The sequence below is a fragment of the Paramacrobiotus metropolitanus genome, unplaced genomic scaffold (assembly GCF_019649055.1).
Source record: "Paramacrobiotus metropolitanus isolate TYO unplaced genomic scaffold, Prichtersi_v1.0 Parri_scaffold0000040, whole genome shotgun sequence".
NCBI lineage: Eukaryota > Metazoa > Tardigrada > Eutardigrada > Parachela > Macrobiotidae > Paramacrobiotus > Paramacrobiotus metropolitanus.
In genome coordinates this window covers 681,027-700,978 of record NW_026570260.1, presented here as the reverse complement: position 1 = coordinate 700,978, position 19,952 = coordinate 681,027, and the positions used below count along the sequence as shown (strand labels likewise).

The 19,952-nt window shown below is 45.5% G+C and overlaps 5 protein-coding genes across 6 annotated transcripts; 2 read left to right on the top strand and 3 right to left on the bottom strand.

Moving 5' to 3' along the window:
* Nucleotides 1-549: 549 nt before the first annotated feature.
* On the bottom strand, nucleotides 550-1,929 carry LOC129590547 (uncharacterized). Its single transcript, XM_055485830.1, has 3 exons — nucleotides 1,652-1,929; nucleotides 1,287-1,513; nucleotides 550-885 (listed from the first exon to the last, which is right to left on the bottom strand). The coding sequence occupies exons 1-3, from the start codon at nucleotides 1,710-1,712 to the stop codon at nucleotides 733-735; spliced, it is 441 nt and encodes a 146-aa protein (XP_055341805.1). The 5' UTR covers nucleotides 1,713-1,929; the 3' UTR covers nucleotides 550-732.
* A 539-nt stretch (nucleotides 1,930-2,468) lies between these two features.
* On the bottom strand, nucleotides 2,469-5,930 carry LOC129590386 (GMP reductase 2-like). The gene is made up of 7 exons (XM_055485586.1): nucleotides 5,422-5,930; nucleotides 5,241-5,360; nucleotides 5,032-5,115; nucleotides 4,294-4,467; nucleotides 4,023-4,211; nucleotides 3,239-3,444; nucleotides 2,469-3,021 (listed from the first exon to the last, which is right to left on the bottom strand). Exons 1-7 carry the CDS (start codon nucleotides 5,506-5,508, stop codon nucleotides 2,808-2,810), a joined length of 1,074 nt encoding a protein of 357 aa, XP_055341561.1. The 5' UTR covers nucleotides 5,509-5,930; the 3' UTR covers nucleotides 2,469-2,807.
* Nucleotides 5,931-6,136: 206 nt separating this feature from the next.
* LOC129590387 (plasmanylethanolamine desaturase-like) lies at nucleotides 6,137-12,144 on the top strand. Its single transcript, XM_055485587.1, has 5 exons — nucleotides 6,137-6,577; nucleotides 7,596-7,715; nucleotides 8,665-8,756; nucleotides 9,394-9,612; nucleotides 11,558-12,144. Exons 1-5 carry the CDS (start codon nucleotides 6,415-6,417, stop codon nucleotides 11,813-11,815), a joined length of 852 nt encoding a protein of 283 aa, XP_055341562.1. The 5' UTR covers nucleotides 6,137-6,414; the 3' UTR covers nucleotides 11,816-12,144.
* Nucleotides 12,145-12,628: 484 nt separating this feature from the next.
* On the bottom strand, nucleotides 12,629-14,755 carry LOC129590540 (uncharacterized). 2 transcript variants are annotated; one of them, XM_055485817.1, is made up of 4 exons: nucleotides 14,165-14,755; nucleotides 13,834-14,007; nucleotides 13,541-13,735; nucleotides 12,629-13,470 (listed from the first exon to the last, which is right to left on the bottom strand). In XM_055485817.1, exons 1-4 carry the CDS (start codon nucleotides 14,508-14,510, stop codon nucleotides 13,025-13,027), a joined length of 1,161 nt encoding a protein of 386 aa, XP_055341792.1. In that variant the 5' UTR covers nucleotides 14,511-14,755; the 3' UTR covers nucleotides 12,629-13,024. The 2 variants fall into 2 exon arrangements, with proteins under 2 accessions (XP_055341792.1, XP_055341793.1); XM_055485818.1 differs by having other exon boundaries at nucleotides 12,629-13,467.
* A 1,541-nt stretch (nucleotides 14,756-16,296) lies between these two features.
* Nucleotides 16,297-19,568, top strand: LOC129590584 (uncharacterized). The gene is made up of 5 exons (XM_055485885.1): nucleotides 16,297-16,658; nucleotides 16,740-16,997; nucleotides 17,383-17,925; nucleotides 17,984-19,221; nucleotides 19,314-19,568. Exons 1-5 carry the CDS (start codon nucleotides 16,619-16,621, stop codon nucleotides 19,566-19,568), a joined length of 2,334 nt encoding a protein of 777 aa, XP_055341860.1. The 5' UTR covers nucleotides 16,297-16,618.
* Nucleotides 19,569-19,952: the final 384 nt, after the last annotated feature.

The following is a 19,952-nucleotide window of genomic DNA, read 5'->3' as shown; positions in this document are numbered from 1 at the left end:
CATGTGCGGGCGGGCGACAGAGCGAAGCCACGAGAGGTGTCTACCGCCTCGAGTGTGCGGTCTCTGACAGATCAGTCTAAACGATGAGCCTGTATGATAGTTAACCGACTAGTTGTATGTACAGTATGAGGGAGTTTGTTAACGTCGTAAGATTCAACATGGTTTGGTCTAAGCTAAAGGACTGATTTTCTCATTTAACCGGGTGCTGCAGTCGGCGAAGGAAGAATTTGGATTTGACTGAAGGTTTTGCCGTACCGACTTACGGATCTTATGTACGTATGTACTCTGTAGTTCGGATATCGAGGGACTGGAAGGGATCTAGTGACGGTTAATGTACATTCGTGTTACCATCGAAAGTGAGCATAACGCTGCTTATAATACGTACTTACGAGTCGAGTTACGACCATTAGTTCATCGTTGAATTTTGTTGTAAACTTGGGATGCCGGTTATTTAGTTAATCCAACTGTTTCGTAAAATTAGTCGGCTAAAGAGAAAGCTGAAGTATGCTGCGTCACTGCAGTCTCAAAGTATTGTGTCATCTGTATGAATGGTGATGATTTATTGTTTAACAGCATGACAAACAAAAACAAGGGGCCTTTTGCTTTTTTTTTGCTAGTTTTTATACTGCTCTTGACTATTCTGGTTCAGACCGTTCAGTGTATGCAAAGAACAGCTAAAATTTGAAACTCATTAGAGAAAAATTTGGCTAAGGGTCAACACCTAGCAGACGCCTAAGGGTAGCGGCTTGGAGTGAAAAACGCGGACCTCGCTGCTGGAGATGGATCGTTTCTTCGTGTGGCCCAGGATAAGTTGTCGCAGGTGCTTTCCAGACAGCGGCATCCACAACAACAGGCTAATACCAGCACCGCTAACAAGGTCACGACCTGCATAATAACACATTAGCATTTGCATAACCTTTTGGAATGACTGTCGAGTGAGATAGCTACGATAAACGGTACAAATGGTGACGAATACACAATCGTGTTACACTGATGCAAACGCAAAAAATGCAAACGAAATCTGATGCAAACGAAATCTAATGCAAACGAAAACTGATGCAAACGAAATCTACTGGCTGATAGACTGGTCCATGACTATTGGGTGTAACCGACGAACGAACCCAAAGGTGCTGACAAGAAACAGCGCGACCGTGTGTTATCAAGAGAACTGGTAAAATAACGCTAAAATTAAAAAGTGCGGAACGATAATACTGTATTCATAAGTACGTTATACATACATTATTATGTGTTAAGTTTCTTTGATTTTATTCGAGTGATGTTATTACCACTACGATAACGCTGATTCCGATGATGACGGCCAAGGACAAACCGGTTCGATTGTGTACATAGTCCGCAAAGTCGCAGCAGTACATGGTGCGGTCGCGGTTGCGACAACACCAACTGCCGGTATCCTTGAACAGCGTCCCGTGGGCGGCATTGGGACATGTCAGCAAAACAGTGCAAATACCTTCGTCCTCTTCGGCCTGCGTCGCGGTGGCGCCAACGGACGCACCTGTTGCACAAAGTCAGAGCTCAAGGAAGGAATACAGTACTAGTACTGTTAAAATTAATTCGCGCGGAACCGAATGGTATATTCGAGGCATGCAAATACACAAAAGCCAAATCTCAGTTATTTAATGGTAATGCAAACCTCCGATACATGTGGTAAGGAAAAGTGCGGCCACAGTGAAGCAAGCAGTTCTGACAGGCATCGTTATTGCGATATTTCTAACCAGCACAAAGCAGCTGCAATCGAAAGGTCACGCAACAAAATAATGCTTGGTTAGGAAAGAAGCGCTCAATGAGAAACCGGTGCTCCGATACCGATGGAAGTTAGAGTAAACTGCACCACTCTCGATCTGGACATGAAATTTATTACCTGCCTACAGGCGCGACCGCACAAAGTGAGCCAAATGTGAAGCAACCGGTCTTTTGCATCATGATCTGAAGGCGCGCGACAGCTGCAAGCCTGCAACTGTGGACAGTTCTCTATTTTTGGCTGAAATCAGGATGACTCAGGCTTTATCTCCAGTTCCTCCACTAACATTATGTACAAAGAGTTGTCTGTATGTGTTGACCTGTGTTCTTCTCTCCAAATGTGCACCAGAGTGGAAACACCGTCATTTCCTCCACAAAGAATAATGATGAAATAATTAGGCGCGGTATTCGTGCAGGAATGCTACGTTTCTAATACTTCTTTACAACGCGATGAAAAAATGGGTGTTCAATACTATCCTGGGCACCAGCGTGCAGGCCAGACGACGCATTCTTTTTCTACTGACTGATGAGCCAAAACTAGTACGATAAGGCACGCACGCTTTGCCGCCTTCAAAAAAACGTTTACCTCCATGACAAAATTAAAACGAAGAAATCCCTTGCGGGTCACACAGCCTAATCTGAATTTACGCAAGACTCAGTCAGATTCAGAATTCATACTCGTAACGAAACGGAACCGTCGAACAGGCATCCAACTGTCGAAAAATTTCATCAACTGACTTCGCAAATATGTATCAAAAGCTTTAATTTAACGCGTTCACAACAAATAAAACAAAACTTTTAGAAACACGTTCAAAGATTTTAGTGCCATCAAAAATAAATCCAAGTACGTCAAATGTCCATCATGCAAAGAAGATTTAATGACGATTAAAAGAACCCACATTAGTCAACCCAAATAACAGACCGTCAATTACGGTTGTCCCGAGATACACAGCAAAATGGAGAGGTACGGAATCCAAGGAGGGCAGCCGGCAAATGAGCATGAAACTTCCAATGAAATTCAAAAAAGCGAGAAAGCACGGGGATTAATTTTAGTGCACCGGGTTTAGTTTGGGATCTTCCAGGCCGCGGAAGGCCTCGTTGACCTGCTGTGTGACGCGGATGAAAGTGGTCCGCTTACTGAGCTCCTTCAGATGCGGCGCGCCCACGTACGTGCAGGCGCTGCGCAGACCGCCCAGGATGTCGCGCATTGTCATCTGCACCGGGCCGCGATACGGCACGCGCACCGTCTTCCCTTCCGATGCCCTATATAGCAATTAACTAAATTATTCCTCTTGGCTGCATTCTTCAACAACCCGTGAAATCAGTCTAACAATATACCGCAAAGGGCAAGGAAGGTAATAATAAAATACAATTAGTTCGCTGATGGCGTAAACCGCATTTTAAGGCGTAAACGAAAGTCGATTTCGTATGCCGTTACGACCGGCGTAAGGGACTGAAAACTAGTGAGCCTACGCCTTACCGATAGTCGGCCAACTTAGTGGAATGTTTGTCCATGGCCGTCCGACTGGACATGCCGTAGAAGATCTTGAATTTTTTGCCGCTCTCGTCCTCCATCACTTCGCCGGCTGACTCGTCGTGTCCAGCCAGCATCCCGCCCAGCATCACGAAGTCAGCACCGCCGCCGAATGCCTTGGCAATATCACCCGGCACACTGCATCCGCCGTCCTAAAATTAAATTCATATTCAACCGTCACAAGATAGCGAGTGCACTGGCTTCACAATTTCCCCCGACCACCCCGAGGGCTCTACTGAGTAATTGCTGTATATTCGATACCTGACATCAATTTTACCACAGAAAATATGATTGTATAAGCAAATAGCGGTTAACATATTAACCATACCAACAGCGTTTAAAATCATTAAAGAATCAACTCTGATACAAACAAGCAGTATTTATATATACCATCAGCGAACAGAAAAGTAACGGAAAAACTTCTCAAACCAAGCGTAGGGAAGTCGCATATGCAGGATGCATCTGTTACAAATACAGTACCCCATAGAAGCATATAATAGACCTGGAAACAAAATATGGTATTCACTAGCAACATTTCCAAATTTTCAAAAAAATGTTTAATCAGAATTTGAGCAATTCTGTTACTCTATCATCACTAATGTCTAAACTAACAATATTTCATTCGTCGTTTGAGTACTTAGGTCTCCGTCTGGCACATATTATATAATATATATTGACACTGGAACACTGGATATTTTGACACTGGAACGGCACAAACCACATCGCTCACCGAAATAATGTGCCCATTCAATCCGTGCGCCGCATCCGCGCACTCCATCACCGCGCTGAGCTGCGGATAGCCCACGCCGGTCTTGGTGCGGGTAGTACACACTGATCCCGGTCCGATACCCACTTTGACGATGTCGGCACCGGCCAGGATCAGCTGCTCCACCATCTCACCGGTGACGACGTTGCCTGCCTGTGCAATAAAAATGCATACATGAAGGCAACAATTGGGGAAGACAGCTAGACAAGGTGCGACTCAGGCGTACTGTACTTACCATAATGGTCAAGTGGGGCAGTGCTTCGCGCACGCGACGCACGTAGTCAACAAAAAACTCCGTGTAGCCGTTGGCTACGTCTAGACAAGCGAACTGGATGGCCGGCAAGGTGTCGCTGATGGTCTGCAAACGGGTCAGGTCGTCGCTGGTGCCGCCCGAACTTATCGCAATATTCTACAAAATAATGAGCGACAGTGTTATGCGCAATTATTCTGTCACAGAGGTCAACAGGAAACAGTGCAAAAGGCAGTACAACAGGCAGCAGCCAATTCCATTCTTCTCATAATGGATTAAAATCTAAAATATCTGAACCACGAATGCCGCAAAAATAATGCGAATTCTGATAATTCTCGACAATCTTAATTTTTGAATGAATACCTAAATTATTAATTCTGCTTAAGTCAATAATTATACCAGAAATCAGCTGAAACGAACTGCCTACCACATAAATGGATGATTATTTCTAGAAGTTATCATTAACAATTGGGTACCCGGTAGCATGTTATTGGCAATACCTTATTGGCTTATGTTATCTGATCGTCCTTGACTGCTGCTGCAGATGATTTATCATCTATAAATTCTACTTACGGTTACATATTTAACACCCATCTTTATTGAAGAATACAGTACATGTACGAAAAACCGAGGGGAAACAATTAAAAGGGCTGTTTAATTACTAATGAAACGTCTTATGACTCACAAGTCAACGGAAATGCAAGCTGCGAAGTCAAGACCAACCTTCTCAATTCCCGGAACTTCTTTCAACAGAGATGCAACCTCCTCCACGCCGTAATATTTGTGCAGCGCAGTAAACAAATCAGACTACAAAAAAGAGAAAAGAACATCAGAAAATCCATATATTATTGCGCTCTGCCGTATTCGGAAATTCGCAAGAATTCGTGTTATGATAAGTGTCGTGCTAGCAGCTATGTTAAACGGAAACCGACTTGGTGGAATGTTTTGGCCATCTCCAGCGTCCCGACGGAGTCCATATTGGCAGCGATGATAGGAATGCCATGGTATTCCGCTTTGGAGTGCCGGAACACATACGGACGGTGGAGATCAACCTGAAAAGCAGCAGGATTCACACACGATCGCAGGCAATATGGTTGTGCGAGACACGATCACTTCTTCGCGGCTCTTCAGTGTGCTGCGCTTCGGTCGGATAAGAACGTCTTTGAAGTCCAACTTGATGTCGTTCTCTACGCGCGGCATGGTTGGGACTTGGGATGACAAGCAATAATAATACGAGTCCAGACAAGGCTAATAATCCGAAATGCAGTTGTCAAAAATGAAAGCTGATCATTCCATACTGAATAAAAAAATTAGCCGCCATTTCTCGCCATGTTTTGCTGCTGTCGCTGTGATTTCAAGTCTGCGCTCCGGAATTAATACACTAGAATCGGCTAGATCAGCAGGGCAGTGCGTAGGCGTGCGTCAGTAGGGCGGGCGGATTTCCGGATTCATGAGGTTTTAATCTCCTCTCTGGGGCTAAACTTGTTAAACCCTGGTTAAAAAAAATGTATCCATCCATGGGAATAAGACCGAAAAAAATTAATGTTTTCTTATTGGCATACTTTTTTATGGTACATAATCCTGTAACCAAGTAAGTAAAGGTTTTACGTGAAATATGGATGTTAAAATTTTTGTTCTTGGTAGATTTCCGGGTTTCATATTTTTGCACCCCTTAGCATAAAGCTCGCTACCGCACTCGTCTGCTAAAGCGATGGCTCTGAGTTTCTGACACACCGCCAACCACCAATGGGGCATTAGTCTATCCAAATACAGTTTAATACAGTATCCACCGCCCCAAGCTCATTTCGCCTTCGTCACATCCGATCAAGCTAGTCACACTGTCAGGCAGCGTATTCATCAGCAACAGCTGTGGAAAGTTTATTTTATCAACAGATTATCCATCCATCCTTGATTCATCCCTTTCCCTCATTCACATATTCCGGCTTGGGTAGCCACTGCATCCCGCATTCCCTCCAGCTGATTCTTTGTGTTGTTGCTATGCTGTGCGCATTGCTGTACAGATTACAGTGCAGGTAGTAGTATTTTGCTCGCAGATAGATGGGCTAAGTGACGCGCGGTGAGTGTGCTGTGTGCGTTCACTTCGCCATGGTCTTCATTACGGCGGAGGACATCAGCCAGCTGTCCATGAAGGAGGAAGTGCCGTCTTGTTCCCCCACGGACAACGTGGACCGCGGGCTGTTGGAAGGGGTGGCGCGATGGGGACCCAAGCATTCCGGAGCTAAAGAGTTGGCGGGACTTTATACGGGAGGTGAGTACGCGTCTCTGACAACCTGAAGCGACTGAAAGTATTCTTTTCCATACGGTTTCTTGCACTGGTGTACCGTCTGGCGTAAATAAATGATTGTTTTGCTCGGATAATTTATGCAAGATTGAGTTATTTACTTTCAAAAAACAAACGAAAGATTGCTTCAACTTGGTTTAATTAACTTTCAACAAGATAATTTTTTGTTGTAATATTATATCATTATAATACCTTGTAGCGTGAAAATATCTAAGCTGAGTAGCGATAACGTCGATAAGTGTTTCTAATTTTTATTCAGCGTCGTAGCAGTGGAAATTCGACTTCATTATTGTCTTTGCTCGAATACCATATTTAGCGTCTCCAGCTTTCTGATCCTAAAATTTACGATTTACGATTCTAAAAATTTACGATTTTTTTGCAATTTAATACGAGAATTAACCACCCTAGATAAGGCGCATTATTGATAACTGCGCCACGCTTCTATCATTTATACAAATTTAGTAACTCGTTATACAGAGTACATGGAACTCATAAATAAAGAAAAAGTGTGAACATGCCGGAAAAATATTTTCTTTCAGTTGTTATTGGATTTCGAACTGCGGATTGTCGGGTTCGCTTTTTTTAAAATTTTCCACAGCAGATGCACGCAAGATTAATTAATTAAGAACACTATCATCGTCAGCTAGGCTAGCGAAAGGCGTTTTGTTGCAGATTATTTACTTGCGAGTTACGATTCCGCTCTTTTTCTAATCATTCGCATATTTTTTCAAGGTTTAAATTAGGCTTTTCCTTTCGCGTACGAAATTTTTTCGCAGATGTGTTTCGGTTTGGGTAGTGATTGTTTTTGTGGTTATCGACTGATCTAATTGGCCTGTACAACGTGAGTGTACGAGTGAGTGTGTGGTATTGGAGGACATTCATTGTGGCATTGATGGCGCGGGACTAGAATGTCAATTAGCGTTAATGCAATTGCGTTGCGTAAGCGTAATCCCACTACAAAATTCTGTTGCTTCGTCTTGCACAGGGAAGCGTTTGCAGGAGTGCCTGTGCATCGTCGTCAGCGTGGCGCTGATGTTGGTGGATTTTGTCTTTCTTATCAAATACTTTCGTCCCAACAATTGGCCCTCCATCCTCCTGTCCGCTGGTAAGTGACTGAATGAAATAGGAGTCTAGCACAATTCAGTTTCTCCAATTAACTTGCCAATTACGCGCACAAAAAATCCCAGACAGTAATGCAATTGTTGGCTAAAAGACTGGCGTTTCCGGCTGTTATTCTCCTATCAAATCGTGCCTGCTGGCCCTTTCGATTGAATTCCCGTAGTTCTATAACTGTACTCGCTCTACAAAGCATCAGAACGGCAGTGACTCGTGATAATACCGTTTTCCTTTTCTGCATATGGATATATTCCGTACTTTTGCTCGAGTATTCGTAGTCTTGCACTACGCTTTTATGACGTTGGGCGTGGAGGTTGAAGTATAGGTTATTTTTTGCAATTCATTTCCGGTAATTAATGATATATTGGTTAAAACGCAGATTTGTTCATTAGCTGCATTCGTTATTGGTAAGATCACGAATCTGATTAATTTGCATCCGGTGAGACCTCGTAATTTGATTTGTTTTGGAAATAGGTAGTTGTTAAATTTTTCAACAGATTTCCGGTTTGCTGTGGAGTAATCAGAGCAATAATCAACGTGGCGACGTCTTGTAAACGCCTGCACACAAAACGTGTGACAAAATAGTTATTTTACTGAGGAAATTTAAATCGAACCTTTCCTGTTTTACGCTTTGGTTTTTTTAACATTCTTCCTACTTAGTGAATAGCCGGCTTTTATTTATGTGCGTACCCTTTTCCCCGGCCTGCACTCAGCTGCGACGTGCCCGTATGAGAATATTCCTTTAGCGGTAATGGAGAGAAGTTGAGTTTGCTGTGTAAATTTCGTTTGTTGTGTATATATTGACACAAATTGCCACCTGAGAGGGTAGAATGTGAGAATCAACAATGTTGTAATGGGCTGCCGTCAGCGCGGTGTTGTGTGTGTTTCCGTGTATTGCCAGTTGCAGTAGGTAGTAAGGGGTGTTGTCTGTTTGACAGTGGGAGGCATAATTACCGCCGATTTCGTCAGCGGATTGGTGCATTGGGCCGCCGATTCCTGGGGATCCATTGATGTGCCCGTCATCGGCAAGGTAAGCAGTATTCTGTGAAAAGGATGCCTAATTCGCCAGGGGAATTCTTTTTTTCAATTTTTCTCATGCTTTCTATTTCCTCTGACCCCTGGGTGATGCTGGGCATTCAGTGTACGGTAAGAGCCGCATGTCGCTTTTCATAGAATTAACGGAATCTGTCTTTCCAGTGAAAATAAATCGAATTACCAGAGTTTTACCCAAAACTGCAGATAAATATGTTGTTTTATTGTTAGTAAAAGTCAAAAGATATGGTATCTTTATAAGTATTTTCAGCTAGTTACATACAGTACTTGTTATTTCCTCTGTTGTCCAGGCTTTTTGGACGGTATTATTATTTCCCTTATTTGCGGTCTGTATTTTTATGAGGTAGAATGCTAATTATTTGGAATGGAGTTTTCTCATTAGTTTATCGGAAAATATTCTCTGACAATTAAAACATGAAAAATTATGGATAATTCTATAATAAATTTTTAGTAGAATGTTTTGCTGTATTTGATCGGTCTATGCATTTCTAGTTTTTCCATGACATTCAACATTAATTTAAAAGTCATTAAATTGGAAACGCAGTGCATCGGTGCAAATCGTAGTCAAATGATGGAAATGGTATGATATGGATAGTATTGGGTGATTATTGCAGGCACTGATCCGTCCCTTCCGTGAGCACCACATCGACCCGACATCCATCACCCGACACGACTTCATCGAAACCAACGGGGACAACTTCGCCGCTTCCCTGCCCGTCCTCTCCTTCATGGCTTACCGGTTCGCGGTGTACAGCGAGAGCCAGCTGGTCAGCGACTACGCCTACTACTGCTACTTCTTCTGGCTGGTCCTCTTCGTCTCCGTCACCAACCAGGTCAGCGCCCATCCATCATCCTAACTTATTAACAAATAACCAGCAATTCCCTGTAATCGGTTTACTGCCGAGTGCCGATAGTACATTACGTTTTCCGGGCTTTTCGTAGAACGTTCGCCTGTGATTTCATTTTCTTCTACCCGTTTTCTGCTCGCCTCATGGTAGTCTTGTTAGACAATATTGGGAAGGTACACTCTTAAAAATTTTGCTAAAGATTTACATATTCTAAGAAGTTCCTACTTTTGCAAATTTTTTTGTGGCGTTAGTTATTTTTGGTTTATCATAATTATAGGAATGCAGTTTGGGATTTTTTTCTCTTATATTAATACCGCGTTAGACGAGACGCAGAGCACATTTCGCGGTTTGGTCTCAGTCTGGCTTTTGCCCGACAGCGATATTCGAAGTGTTCCTGTTATTCCCTTTTATCTTTATGGTTAGCATTATTCAGGACATTCTTCATTTACGCAACAATCGCCATAGGTACCCGTTTCGTCTTTGTCAAGAAATTGTATCCGAGCTTCGTATGAGCGTCTCCGGTATTTCCTCACCGGAATTTTCCCCGGACGATTCTTTGAATTGTTTAGATAATGCGGCGTGTTGAATTGAAAGAAAAGTCAACCGTGTAACCGTCGACCGGAAGTAACGGACTGGTTGCGGCAAGAAAACAGTCTCCAGAAGCGAATGTTAGTAGGGATGCAGTAGATCGATGCGGGGTGTGGGTGTTTAAGGGGGTGTTAAGTCGGTGCTCGTAGAGGCAAGTTAGAGCGGCTGCAAGGTGCGATGATGGCGTGGTGTAACGCGCGCGAGTAATTGATGGAAATTTGATAGGACGCAGTTGACAATGCGTGCTAATCCCCCGACGGCTGAGCGAGCCAATGAAGCACCCAACAGTAGACGGACCGTGTCTAATTGTGTCGGCTTATTCGCCTGGTGCTTCCGGACTGACGCACATTGCGCCTGGCTGATTACATTGACTGCCTACAGTGTTCCCGTTTTTGAATGTCACGGCTTGGTTGCGGATGTGGTCGACTGCGATCGCATAATGACGTATCATTTGAGGGAATGGTGCTTTTTTAGGGCGTAAATGAATTGATTTAAGAAGACCGTTAAATCTTCAATTGGGGATCATCCGTCAGTGGGTGGTAAAAGTAAAAAGTCTAAGTGATGTTTATCTGCAGGCCGGTCAGAATCAGTTTGAGTTCTCTGCGGTAACGTGGTTGCGTTGCAGTAGTTGCAGTGAGAGAAGACGGCATAGTTAGCAATTCAGTCAGTTTTATATGTCTTTTTAAAGAAAGGTAACTTGTGAACAGGCACGTGTCACGCAATTTGACGTAAACATTTTATAAGACTGGTATAATCCTGGGTGCCATTTTTTTGGCAATGAACTGAAGAGGGCAGAAAAGGAGAAATATAGAGAATTGGCAGAATATAGAAAAAAAGGAAGAAATATTGGAGAAGAGAAGGAATGTAGGTAGGAATATGGTTAGGTTTGATTTAAAAAGAGGAAGTCTGTACTTTGTTGTAAGGAGGGAAAGGGGACGGGATACTGCTGGTACTATTTGTACAATTTCTCTATTATGTACAAGTATGTCTTATACAGTACGCTTCTCTTATACAGTACGTACAAGTACTTACCATTAGGTATCTGTACGACTCCTGTGTTCAGCGTTCATTTTAGTTTTAAAATGTTAATAATTTTGATAAATTTGTATCGATTGTAATTTTGAAGTTGGTGGTGTTTTCTAGTGTACAGACTAACGACTATCTTTCATGGAACGGAATTTATTTTTACTAGATTTCGATTTTTGTCCACTGGCATTGATCAAATTCTTTTACTCAATTGACACAATTTGCATTGACATTATGGCATCTAGAATTTAATCCGGAACGAAGCGCGCGTGTTCGTTACCGTTGTGTGGTGATTAAATTTTGTCTTATTTGACAGATCCACAAGTGGTCGCACACGTACTTCGGACTGCCGCGCTGGGTGACCTGGCTGCAGGACCACCACGTGATCTTGCCGCGCAAACACCACCGTATCCACCATGTGGCGCCGCACGAGACCTACTTTTGCATCACCACCGGCTGGCTGAACTGGCCGCTGGAGGTGTTGGGCTTCTGGGCCTTTCTGGAGCGCAGTATCACGCGCTGTTCAGGCGCTCTGCCGCGGGCCGACGACCTGTTGTGGGCCAAGAAGAAGTGATGCGTGAAACGAGCCCTTCATTGATTCCGTCTTCCTTTGGCAGCTGTTTGTTGGCTTTATAGTGTGGTTAACAGTGGTTTGTAACTTTGTATCGATTGCTGTTTTCTAAATTTTGATGATGCGGATGCTACGATCAAAACTTATTTATTCGCACTATAACGTTGTATTTCAACGATTGTTTTCCCTGTTTCTCTGATCTGACAGACTGACGGTGATTGCAGATGGTATGCCGCGTGCGGCGACTGCAAATCGGTTTTATTGTGTGAACCTGGTGTCTTATTTTGAACAATGGACAAGATGAAGTGATCTTGAATACGATTGTATGTCATAAGAGCACAGAATCAGATAGCGAAGGATATTGACTGTGGTACCATTTATCCAGTGCAATATTTTTTGCATACTTAACAAACTGCAAAGTGAGTGCAAACCGTATATTTGGACCGGGAGATATTTTATTGACGGTTTATTGTTGCACTGTATGTCGTATGGATTTTTGCGTTGTTGCTACATAGATTCGTCGAATACATACGTACTGTTCGCGTTAGTAGCAACACAATTTTTCACACTTTCTACATAAATCGTGAGAAACTTAAACACAAGCGAGTTATACAACATCTACAAACACAGGCGGGCAGATACTTGAATTATCTCGAATTAGACGGAGGCGTAGGGAATGCTACAGCGCTGCGTAACACATCACCGGGTGTCGACTTTGATGACTGCAAGTCTGCAATCATTATTAAGAACTTTAACACGAAAAAAATTTACTCGAACAGTTTAATAGCATGTCAGTGCAGTGAATGCAGTCCTGATTGTAGGCGGACAGTCAGACAACAGCCGGCCCACAATATTCTCACAGAGAAGTAGTAAAAACGCTGCCGGGCATGGCAGTGCATTAATACGATGGAAATATTAGACAATAGGGAAACAAATATAAAAACATTAATGAACACATATCAAAGGAATAAGTATAAAGACAACAAAGACAAAGATAACAAAGAAATATAAATCACCACTGAGTAACAATACTCTAGTATTCCTCGACAAGCCAGCGTACCGACATCGGGCTAGACCCTAAGAAACCCGTGGGCCGCGGAACGAACAACCACATATCCTGCTTAAGCGGTCGACGATCGTCGATAGAAGTAGTGGTAAAGCTATATTAGTACTTAATCGATTTAGACACCTCAAACATTTCGCTGCATGACGTCATGGATGTGCGGCCAAGCGTAGCAATGCTGGTTGCAACTGCCAACATCCCGGCCGATGCGTGATGCAGTGGTGGAGCATTCTGTCCCGTCTGTGGGTTTTCAGTTTGCAGTTCGTGCACACCAGCAGCGCGCCGGAGGTCCTCTGCTGGTGCGGCCCCGACAGCAGGTGACCGATGAAGGAGGTCTCGGCGGTCGTGTAGAAGAGGCAGACCTCGCAGTGGTACTGACTGTCCCAGGCCGATCCATGGCACCCGATGACCGCCACGTTCGGCGGCTGACTGGCCCCATCAGCGCGTAGTGCGGATTCGGGACAGGCTGCGTTGAAAGCGGCAGTGGCAGTGTTCCACGTATCCGCTTCGATGTGAGGCTGGACAATGACCTCTGCAATGGGATCTCTGGCTGGACGTTTACGCTTCTTCCCAGATGGCAGTTTGCGTTTTTCTTCTAAGTAGCAGAACAACTTCCACGTACAAAAAAACATTAGATGAAAACCTGAGAGCGCAATCGAAATTACTTGTTTTGTGGCTTTGCGAACGGCGGCTTCGTACGTGGACAGGGACTTTCCCGGAATCTCGCACAGTGGGCATTTCGTCCGAAATCAACGGCCATCCGCCGGTGTCCGGCAGTGTCAAGCCGGTGTCCTGCTCCACTGCGATCGGTCGTGCAAGGGGACGTCGGTTCGTTTGACCCTTCTTTCGCCTGCCGTTTCCTGCCAAATGCAGTGTAGCAACGAGGTCAGGTTCGGTTCCAAGTGCAAATCGATTAGCTTAAGTATATTAGAGCCGGCCAGCTGCAACCAGGTCTTACTATGAATTTTGCGGTCCTTAGCACTTCTCCCCGCGGACAAAAGCACATGCGACACGGTTGTAACACAAAGCTTCACCCGACGCGCTATCTCCGCCAGACTGACGTTGTCGTCGAACAACTGAATGATGTCTTCCCGGGCGTCGGCAGTTTTTGGGGTAAAATACATGTTGATGCCTTAAAATTAATTATCATTTTACCTTCGGAAAAGCCGCAAAAAAATGCATGAACTTCAACGAAGGAAGATACTATACGAAGAAAAACTACTGTGTAGGACTCATGAATAAGGCACACCGCAGCCTGGTCAATTTACTAAAGCGAGGTTGAGTCTTACCTTTGCCAGAGGACAGTGTCCCCTGCTCATGGGCGTCGCGCAGCTGCAGTCCCACGCCGCGTACCACGCCGCGTACAGTGGCCATACCGTGGCTATCCTCCTCAAACACGCTGTCGGTGGTCGCACGTTGCGCATCGTTCACGGCAGCCTTTCGCCGGGTCCGGCGCTTCCGGGGCGTGGCGGCTGGCCGGCGACGTCCGGCATTACGAGTCGCATGAGGCGGCACCATCGATACCGGTCCTACCGGTGGCGCGGCGATCTCCGGAGATTCGCGGCCGTCCGGCTCGTCGGTGAGCGCCGACGTCAGTGGCGGTTCCCGACTGGCACAATCACGGATATCGTTCATCGGAAATCAAGTTAATGGTTTATCCGTTTATGGACAACGGATTCGTGGCGTATTCAGCGCTTCACGCTATGCTTTAGTGCGCAAATGAATATAATGCAACAACTGCAATGCACATTCGTGTACGCTAAAAAAAGGAGCTGTTACAAAATTCAATAATATTTGCTCCAGGTCCAGCGTATGATCAATTTTTATTTAGATACCTATTTGGAGTGCGTTGGATTGCACTTTGCAGCGATTTATTAACTTATATATACTCTTATAAGAGCAAAAAGTACTTGCGGAAACAGTTTAACAGGCATCATTAAACCATGGTTACTGTTCACAGAAACGGTAAAACAATATACAGAGAAGCGAAGGAAGCCGCAGCAAGCCCTGGTTGAGTGTGGCCTCACATTGTTCTGTTAGTAGTGGTTATCGTCACAGTCTTACAGAGGCAGGCGGAACTGCCGCGGAAGGTGGCTTTGTTTCTTTGTCGCTGCCATCAAGGGGCGGCAATAACAGCCGGCAACAAAAGCGCTTATTGTCGCACATTGCGAGTCGCGACCAAGCGGTCGACATAACATGCAGTTTGCTGAATACTGGCCAATGAGACACTGCAAAGGGCAGATCCCAATCATCCCACAGTGGACCCACTTTCGTGACATTCGGAAACGAACTTCGGGGAGTTTATTGGTTGACGGGCATTAGCCTTCCGTGATTCTTGAGTGTACGCGCTATCAACTGTGCCGTAGATACAATAGGATGTAGAGCCGACACCAAACCGGAAATGAAGTCGGCGCAGTATTTAGTGCGTGCAAGTAACTCGAGTGACCGAGTCACGCTCTAGAGTGCGCTAAGCAGTTCTGAGCGATTGCGATGCTGATTAAGAAATTTTCTCGAGGAAATTTCTTAATCGCTCAACTCGTTAATTGGTCTGTCAATCGGTCCGATTAAAAAAAAAGGAAAATTAAGAAAATTAAGAAAAATAAGAAAATTTGCGAATCGGAATCGAAGAAAAGCGGAAATGCAAATCGGCAGTTTTTTAATCGGAAGTGATTAAGAAACTCGGTAAAACTCTTATTAATAGGCCATGTTGTTAAGGAGACTCCTAGCAGTAGAAAGTGGGTTTGGGAAAACGGGAACAGTTTGAATCAAGTGGCCGGATATATGTTTCCCACCCAAACTGAACACAGAGAGGATTTGTCTACACAATGTTGAATGGTGTGACGCGTCCTCTCTGGCCTCCGTCTAGCCCGAGCTATTCAGCAAACAAAGAAAAAACTTCGAAAGTAAAAGTTGAGTGGGAAAGTTTCGTTGTTTTTGATGTGATGCATGCTGTTATGCGTGTTTTCTACTAGAAAGCTTATCTACCGAAACCTGCTAATAATAGCAGTACTTAGTGTTTAGAGCTTAGCGCACAGGCCCCGCAGGAGACAGTTTTTCGGATTTCGTTGTTACGCTCTGGTCGCCAGTTTTTGAAATGATCTTGTGCGTGCGCTCAGCTGTGCTGCATGTGTCTCCCTGTGTCCAGTGACCCAGTCACGTTAAAGCAAGATAACTACGCTATTATTCCCTGCTAGACCTGATTGGTGAATGGGGAACCAACCCGGATATGCTTTTGTTTGGCAATATTACCGGGACCAGATTAATGACCGCTGCGGCGGCAGTGTAGTGGGCAATAGCCAACGGGCAGAGAGCAGTACTTTTTAGTACTAGTACCGATTGTACCGCATTCTGTGCAGATGCAGTACTCACTACTGAACGAGCCTCTGTTAATTTACAGTTCTGACAGCACTCGTGGCCCTGATTAAAATTTAAAAGCTTTGCCCTTTCACCCTGTCGCAGAGTCGCCTCATAAGCCACATGCATTTTGAATGTTAGTCAGGTCAGGTGCCTTATCAGAATCGAAATTATTGGCGTCTTAACTCTTTCCTTGCATTTCAATGTGTTGTACAAATACTTGAACACTTGTTTAGTTTTTCACAGCATGCAACAACTCTTTTTGTCAATCGTCCTATCATCTTTACTTCATGTTTACTACTAGTCCCGAATTCAGCTTGTTTCTACAACCTGTGTACAGGAGAAAGCATAACGGTTTTTAGGGTTCTTCGTGAAAGTGAACCGTCGTAATGGCAGAGCTGATGGAAATGGACGATGAACTGCAGTTCGGTACGGAACGTAGAATTGAGTTACGAAAGCCTTTAAGGTCTGAGTAAGTACAAAAGTGTGACGATTTGTGTTGTGGTACAGAGGAGAGCGTGGCGGATCTGCCGGTGGAGAAGCGGCAGGAGATTCTGCTACTGGTGAACTCTGGCTATTCGCGGAAGGCCATCGCTCGGCAGACGCTGACGCCGGTGGCTACTATCGAGCATCTGGTGGCCAACCGCTTGAGTCTTCTGGTGGAGAGCGACAACGATGAAGAGGATGACGAAGATGACCAGGGATCCGATGAGGAGCCGCAGTACTCCGACGTGTCCGAAACCAGCTTCACCAAAACCCCGCCTAACAGTAAGTGGACTAAATAGTGTGCGTGTCATAGAACTGCAGCTGTAATAGGGGCCGCGCTTCTCGATTCGCATAATGGTATGGATGATTGGATCCGTTGGGTATAAGAATAATTTATGTCTAGTAGAATTATATAATTACCAGTGGGCACCACGGTCGGCGATGCCCAGCGCTTTATATATCGGGTGATCCGTGTTTTCGCCTGAAAAAAAACCGTACTTAAAAATAGTTTTTTAAAGCATCGCCCGCCGATTGATATCGAACACATCATACCCCACATGGTATAATACTGTACTGTAATTGAAACTGATTTATTTTGGATAAGTGTGTGCATTGCTAAGTTTAGCGAATTTGGAATTGAACACTGCTTACAGCGTATGCATTGCAGATGAAACGACTGAGTCCAAGCAGCCGTCGGAGCCCGCGAGTGAGGCCAAAGAGACACCGGAAGCTCTGATTCTACGCCTGTTCGATGAGGGACTACCTCAGAAGACCATTATGGAGCGCGCGGGCAAATCTTACACCACCGTGTGCAAAGTAGTGGGCGCCGCCGGCAAGAGCTTCGCTGACCGATTGAGCCGGCAACCTCGTAATCCCCGCAAGGCCTCCCAGCGCGAGCGCATGCCTACGCCGCGCGTCCAAGAGGACATCGTGGAGCTCTTCGACAAAGACTACCCACTCGACCGCATAGCCAAGCGCCTGAAGACGGCGGAGAACACAGTGCGGTATGTGCTGTTCATGCGCGGCAAGATTACCGGCAGCAGCCTGCGTGCCACTCCCGCGCAGAGAGAAGCCATCCGCACGCTGTATAATCAGGGGCAGTCCATGGGAAGTATTGCTGAACAGCTGGGCATCACATTGTCCTTGGTCAGCCGGGAGATTTTCTTACAGTCAGCGTCACGGACAAATCCAGAAATTCCCGCTGAAATTGGTACGCTGACTTTAGTTTGTGTGCACTGATAAGGATGGCTTTATGGGCCGTTTTGCAGATGCGGATGCGAACAATTCTGCCGCACTCCACGCTAAAGAATCAGTTGTTGATGTCAGCATCCTGCCGACGCACCGTGCAACCGTTGCAGTCGAAACCATACCCCTCTCGCTGGCGCCAGCATCGAAGCACCGAGTCCCAATCGACGAAAGTTCTACTGTGGAAGGCAGTGACTGTTTGCAGGTTTACTTGGAATCGGTGTACGGTCCGTTGGTTAACAATGATAATTCCAATACTGTTCCAACCGCTATTGAAACAGTAACCACAGAAGCAACGAACCGTGCCGATTTGGATCCAGGTTGCAAGGTTTCACAGTTCACGGCCGCAGCTATGGACAATATTCCAGTCATTGTTGCTGACATGGCAGTGAGTCCAGTGACGGCTGTGACTGACCTCGATGATGGTCCCAGCGTTAGAGAATCCACAATCGAAATCACCGGGGATCTCTCCATTACCATAGATCCAATGGAATGTGCAGTGACGGATGCCGTAGTTAATGCCGATTCCGACGCTCCCAGTACGTCGCAGGTCACCGACCAGGATGATCTCCCAACCGGCCTCGATCCAGTACTGGCTCCACTAGTGGAGCCACGGGTAATCGATGCAGAGATCCCTATTAAATCCGGCGATCTCCTTGTGACGGAATCTTCAGAAGAATTTGTCAGTAGTTTGTGGACCGGCGCCGTCCCAATACCCGACGTGACAACGGGCCAAGCGGATGCTTTCGAGACGCGTGCGGATGCCGTCCGAGTGTGCAGTAATGGGGAAGACGGCGCGAAACCGTTGGATGCGGGTTGGCTTGAAAAGGAGGCCATCTGCGAGGACGCAGCCCGAATGGAAAGTGCCGAAGCCTACATACGATTGTACAGCGCCGTTATGTTCGACTATAACATAGAAGCACTGACTAACGAACACCCCAGCGACGTCGCTGCTGCGATCGGCCACGGCACTGACCAGAATGGGGTTGCGGCCTACCAGGTGTTACAGGATAACGCTGCCGGACGCTGTGACAACGTCGCCGCGAAACAGTGTCTAGATGATACTTTCGCCACAACAGCCGTTGGTGTTCCGCGATCCGACTGTTTGAATATCAGTGACATCGCAGCAGACTTTGCGCTGCTTTATCAGTACGTATCGACACCGGCAATCGCGGACGAAGCCGATAAAATGACATCGGAATGCGTCACAAGGACTTTCGGCAACGAAAACTATAGCCTGGCAATCAGCGGAAAGGAAACGGCAACTGAGTGTTTAAAAGAAGCGGGAGCGACTCTGCGTGCCAGCCCGGCGAAAAAATCGATAGGTCGCAGATTAACGAAGAATGTTTGAAGGAAACGACCCACGACATCCCGGCCAAGTACCGATGTGACCTGTGCCAGTTCTATTCGGTGGATGAAACGCTCTTCGTCTCGCACCTGCTCAATCAAAACCACGCGCTTTTGGCCGCTCACCAAGTCGTGCTTCGCTGCAGCGGCTGTACCTTTCAAACGCGCCAGCCTAAGAAAATGGCCGGACATGTCGCCACCTACCAGTTCCACGCGGTGTCCAATGAAACACACCGCCACGCGATTATCGCCGTCGACTGACCTTTGACGTCGCTGTTTTCCTGTTGGCCGATGCACAGATACGCTCCTTTACCGGCGCTTTCGTTCATTTTATAATTCAAATTCTGTATATTTTTCTCTTAGCTTAATCGTGGTTGTGCATAAATAACAAGACGTTGATTGTATAAGTTGTTATAAAATTCAGTTGTCGTTGTATTTTAAAAGTGCTGAACAGTTTCGAGCTTGGTTTATGAAACATAGTGCAATGCTAAGGAGACTAATTGCAATGAAATTATCGTGCGTATTAATGAGCTGCTCGTTGAAACTCCATCAGCAGTGTGTAAATTCGCGATGATGACATTGCCGATGCGTAAGGAGCTTCCATGACATCCCTTACGATAGCACTTTGAACCGTACTGTAGTAAA